The sequence below is a fragment of the Mandrillus leucophaeus genome, unplaced genomic scaffold (assembly GCF_000951045.1).
Source record: "Mandrillus leucophaeus isolate KB7577 unplaced genomic scaffold, Mleu.le_1.0 Scaffold46, whole genome shotgun sequence".
Classification (NCBI taxonomy): Eukaryota; Metazoa; Chordata; class Mammalia; order Primates; family Cercopithecidae; genus Mandrillus; species Mandrillus leucophaeus.
The window spans coordinates 1,708,256-1,713,864 of record NW_012104920.1 but is presented as its reverse complement, the minus strand read 5'-3'; the positions used below and the strand labels follow the sequence as shown (position 1 = coordinate 1,713,864).

The window sequence follows — 5,609 nt, the reverse complement described above, 5'->3', positions numbered from 1 at the left end:
GAGGGGGGGAACGGCGCCTGCGCAGTAAGGGAGAGCGTCACGTTGGGAGAGAGAGGGGTGAGGGGAGACCCTCTTAGCCACCAACTCCCCTGGTTCATGCTGTTTCTCTGTGGACTTCACTTTCCACTGTACTTCTATTCTGACCCCTCTACAAATAGAGACAGACTTAAATTTGCCAGTTTATCTCTCTAGTTCTCGGGGACTCCTTATTCCATCCCATCTAATGCCCCAACCCCAACATCGCGAGACCCCTAACCATTCCGAAACCTCACTGGACATCTCGTCATTACTGGACTCCCAGAGTCCAGGGAAGCAAACAGCACTTCTCTCACAAGAACCCCCAAGGGATCTACACTGCTTCTCCCACCAAACCCCCCAATCTCCTCAGATTCCAAGGCATCTCTTATTCTAACCAGCATAGTTCTCCCCTGCAGTCCAGCCCCACCTGATAGGCAGCCCATGATTCTTCAAAAGTTTAAAGAACCACAGATCCTTGTTGTGCCCCCAAATTAGTATATGCTAAATCATCCCTTTCTATATCACATCTATCCCCCAATCCACTAACAGATACCTTGCAGTTAGTGCAAATATTACTCTTGCTCTAATATAAATATCCAAATAACAAGTCCTCCAATTTGTTTGGGATCCCCTGTCCAAACCCCCGAATCTAGTAAGATACGCATGACTTCCTAATGTGCCAGTCTCCAATTCCACACCAGAACCCAATTTCAGGAAATATTTAATCTACTTTAAAGCAGACCCTCCAAATTCAATTGCAATCTCGTCATTTTTTTCCAAAACCCTTATAAAAAGAAATTTAGGCGGGAGGATCGCTGGAGGCCAGGCGCTCAACACCACCTTGGGCAACACAGTGAGATCCCACCTCTTAAAAAAAAAAAAAAAAAAATTTGGCCCGGCGCAGGGGCTCATCCCTGCAATCCCAGCACTTTGGGAGGCCAAGGCAGGTGGATCACGAAGTCAGGAGTTCAAGACCAGCCTGGCCAAGATGGTGAAACCCCATCTCTACTAAAACTACAAAAATTAGCCGGGCGCAGTGGCAGGTGCACGTAATCCCAGCTACTCGGCAGGCTGAGGCAGGAGAATCGCTTGAACCTGGGCAGCAGAGATTGCAGTGAGCCGAGATCGCGCCACTGCACTCTAGCCTGGGCGACAGAGTGAGACTCGGTCTCAAAAATTAATTAATTAATTAATTAATTAAAAGTATTTTCCTTTTCCTTTTCTTTCTTTCTTTTTTTTTTTTTTTTTGTCTTTCTTTCTTTTCTTGAGACAGATTCTTGCTCTGTCGCTCAGCCTGGAGTGCAATGGTGTGATCTCGGCTTACAGCAACATCTGGCTCCCGGGTTCAAGTGATTCTACTACCTCAACCTCCGGGGTAGCTGGGATTACAGGCGCCCGCCACCACACCTGGCTAATTTTTTGTATTTTTAGTAGAGACGGGGTTTCGCCATGTTGGCCAGGCTGGTTTCGAACTCCTGACCTCACATGATCCGCCCGCCTCGGGCTCCCAAAATGCTGGTGTGAGCCACCGCACCCGGCCTCTCCTCTCCTTTTCTTTAACCCTGAGGTTCATAGATTATACCCTTTTCTGGCTACCCAGAACATCTCCACGATTCTGAATTCCAACTTTGTCGGTAGATTGCTCCCAAATATATCTTCTCCACACTCAGGCCTCAAAAAATACACACCAAAGATATGGCCGGCAATTTGCAATTACCCACAAGTCGTCCAGAACACTCCCAACCTCCTCCTTCAGTTCTCTTCAGAGATTTCCATTTTCTCCCAAACAACTTAACCTGAAAGCCTCTCTTCCAATTGAACGCCCGGTTCTCCCACTGAAGGCCCACCTTTCCAGCTCTTAAAACCCAGTGACGGGTCTCCTCAAATCGGCTGACTTCTATAAAATGCTCACACATGGTAGAAATGACGACTTCCCTAGAATCTCACCCAAGCGAGATTGACCCCGTTGATCGGCATCTGTTACATGCGCCCCCAAGATGACCCCCAATGTCCTAGTTTCATATCTGGTAGGAAGGCTTGGATCACCAGAGGATCCAAGGAGTCAGTGCAGAAGGGGCTGGACTCAAAATTCCTTATAGAATAGAAAACTTACAGGCCCTGCTTATCCACCAGTGGGCGCTATGGCCCATAAAGACCCTTCCCCATCCCCCATTTCCCTTTTCCCTCCATTTTCCGTTTCTCTGTTGCCTGGCAACGCAGCAATCAAGGACTTTGCTGTCGCCTAGCAACCGTCTCCTGGGAACACAGAGCTGAGGTAGGAGGGGTGCTCTGATGAAATCTGAACAGACCTCCATCTTAGGAAAACTGAGACGTCAGACTTCCCAACCCCCGGATTCTCCTTTCCAAAGACCCCCGCGCCCTGAAGTTACTTGGACAATAGCTCCTTAAACCCTGTCTCCTTTACGCACGGGGGACCACGCCACGCCCATCCCGGGTCAGCCCCGCCCTCATTTCGGTCAGGTAACCCAGCCCCAAGGTTCCTCCTCTTTCCGAGGGTTACTGCCTCCCTCGATAGGAGTAAGCCAGACTCCGCCCACCTGCCCGGGAGGCCACGCCTCCGTCCACTTCCCGCCCATTCGGTCCCCCTGCCTCGCCCACACTGTCCCTCCGCCACGCCCCTGCCGGCCAATGAATGAGGCCGTCGGCCACACTGCCCCGCCCCCGGCATCTCGGCTTTGCCCAATAAGGACCACCCGGAGGGTTTAACCGCTTCGCTCCTGGGGCTCTGGCAAATAGCCTCAGTCTTTCCCCCACTGTATCCCCACCCCCACTTGTTCCGCTCCGCCCTCCGCCACCCTCGCCCGGCCCTCCAGCCCGCCACGCAGCTTCAGTCGTCGCCGGTTACCATGGCAACGGCGGCAGCAGCGCGGGGAAAGGGGGAGGGACGGGGGCGGAGTGGGAGAAAGAGATGCTCAGAGATGAGAGATGCTGGCAGAGATAAAGGCACCAAGAAAGGCAAAGTGATCGCTGTAGAGTGGAGTTTGCATACAACACAGGGCCTAGCACGTAGTAGGCTTTCAATAAATGTTCCTTAAATTACTGCGGCAGGAGTCTAAATATAGGCAATGAAAGATGGAAGACTCAGGCAGAGCTGGGGAGCTCAACGACCGCAAAGCCTGAGCACTCCCTACCCCATCCAGCATTTGGGGAAGCAGGAGCCATGTGCCCCCTGCAGGCTCCTCTTGGGCTATCCTCCGCTAGCTGCCCTGGATAGAGATGAACCACAACTCCCAACATCGCCATGGGCAGCAACCCTCTAACATTGAGGGATCTTGTGCCTCGGGGCCTTATGGGAGTTGGAGTCCCCATCATCCCGAGGCTGACAAGTTTTCCAGCCAACGAATGTGGCAAGCCTGGGTCTCCACGCCTCTGTAAACCCCAAATGCATGATCTGCTCTGTAAGCCTCCTTCCTTCAGGGATGCTCAACCCTGGGCTCCATGGAAGAAGTAGGAGTCTGGAGTGGGTAAGGAATAAGGCCACCCACCCACCCAGAATAGCTGCCAGTGCAGGCAAGCCCCTCACCCTCGCTCCCATTTGTGTGTTCACGTGTTGGAAGCAGAGCCCACACATTCCAGCGGGCTTTCTATTTACACCTGGATACAGGGGACCACAGCCACGGAGCCTAAGGCCAAGTGGCAGGCCTAAGGGCAGGAGACAGCAGGAACAGAGGAAACCAGGCCAGAGAAACTGAGGCATAAAAATCCACCGAAACTACAGGGATGTGGGGAAGAGGCAGCCTGGGAAAAAGCCCGAAGCCCACAGAATGAGGGACAAGCAAGTCGCCCTGGTGGAGAGAGTGTGGGGGCTCCAAATCTAAAGGTCCTCAGCCCCCAATCTCTTCCAGCCATCCTCACACGTGCACAATGCATGTGTACACACATGTGTGAGTTTGTGGCAGGGAACATGTGTGTCCTCAGCTCCCTCCCATGAAAAGCTGCAGTTCCCACTAAATATAACCCCCTCCCCAGCCTGTGACTCACCCGGACCCCGCCTCCCCCGGCCCCCACTTCCTGTCCCACCCCCCAGCCCCCAGCTGCCTGCCACCCGCCCAAGCCTCCCTCCACACACCAGGCATCCAGCTCTCCAGTCCCAGAGTCTCCAAGCAGAGCCTAGGTATCCGCATCCCACCAGGAGCTCGCCTGTGCTCCATCCAGGATCTCCTGCCTTTGCCAGGCTCCAACCAGAGGGACACTCTTGCACAGATCCCCACCGCTGCCAGCCCTGCCCTCCTCCTACACCTTTTCACCCCGGTAACCTCAGTACCCTCGGTCATAAGTCCTCAGGGACCCTTAAATCCTGGTGTCCTCCCCCACCTTGATCCCAAGCGTCAGGGGTATCTGGAACAGTCCCCCCATCTGCTCTTCTCCCTCTTTCTTGACCAGGGCTAGATACAGTGTGGGAGGAGATGGGGACATTGGGCCCCTGCCTTTGGGCCACCCCCAAATTGTGCACCACCCACCCGGTCCCCCTCCTCAAATCCCCTCTCTCCCTAAGCCTCTCATCCTCCTCCTCAGAGGCTGGCAAGCTCGGCTGCTGCAATCTTCTGCCTCCTATGGGAATACCCCCACATCCTTGCCTCACCTGGTCCATTCCCTCAGGTAATCCCATGCCAGGGCCCCAGCCCTCTGACAACTTCTAACTACCTCCTTTCTATATGACTGAACCCTAAATTAACAGTTCCCTCAAATTGAGAGTGCATCCCTAAATGCAGCCACGAGATGCTTGTTCCAGAGTCTGAAGGCCCACCCCTTCCCTGCCAGCTAACACCCCAGACCAGTCAGGCACTCACAACCAATAACCTTTACCCCATGCCAGGAGCCCCCCAAAACTGGACAAGGCCCTTGGAAGCCAGCTTTTCCCTGGGGAGGAAAGAGGAACCCCCCCAGCATAGCCCACCTTCCCACATACACCAGCAGGACTTCCTTGTGAGCCAGGCTTCTCCCTAAATAAGTCTCCCTCAAACAGCGCTGGTGAACCCCGAAACCCACCAGGCCCCCCAAACCATGAAATATCCTAAATTTTCCATTTCCCTACAGGTACAAAGGGATCACTCCAGGGGGCACCTGTGGCCAAATCCAGCATTTTCTCAGATGTGAACCCCAAAACTAAATTAAGACCCCCAAATACATCTTACTTCTGATGCTGCCACTCCAGGGACGCCAGTCCCAGACAAGGCCTACTAACCCCTCCCCACAAACTCATGCCCTCCCCCCAGTTTATAGCCCCCCCATCATGCTTACCTTGGTTGTCACTATACAGAGACAGTCCATGTTGGGGGGCCTGGCCGCGGCGGCGGGTAAGGGGCTCTGACTTCATCGGAGTTTCGTTCCTCCCCTCCGTGGGTTCTCACCCCTCCCCCCTCCGCACCCCACTTTTGCAGGGGGGGCCAGGATGGGGGGAGGGGTGAGAGGGGAAGGAGGGGGTTGGAGAAGGGAAGGGGAGGGGAGCGTGGGAGGGGAGGGAAGGGGGCCCGAGGGATCTTGTGCCTCGGGGCCTTATGGGAGTTGGAGTCCCCATCATCCCGAGGCTGACAAGTTTTCCAGCCAACGAATGTGGCAAGCCTGGGTCT

General features: G+C 54.3%; 1 protein-coding gene across 4 annotated transcripts in view; it reads right to left on the bottom strand.

Moving 5' to 3' along the window:
- Positions 1–5,609, bottom strand: part of DLG4 (discs, large homolog 4 (Drosophila)) — a 29,851-nt gene that overhangs the window by 21,830 nt on the left and 2,412 nt on the right. For 2 of the 4 annotated variants that reach the window (XM_011994624.1, XM_011994626.1), the window contains exon 1: positions 5,281–5,512. The exons of the other annotated variants lie outside the window; for them this stretch is intronic. In XM_011994624.1, coding sequence (XP_011850014.1) covers positions 5,281–5,310 — 30 coding nt within the window. In that variant the 5' untranslated portion in view covers positions 5,311–5,512. Of the gene's footprint in view, positions 1–5,280; positions 5,513–5,609 lie in introns of those variants that run through there. 4 annotated transcript variants of the gene reach the window in all.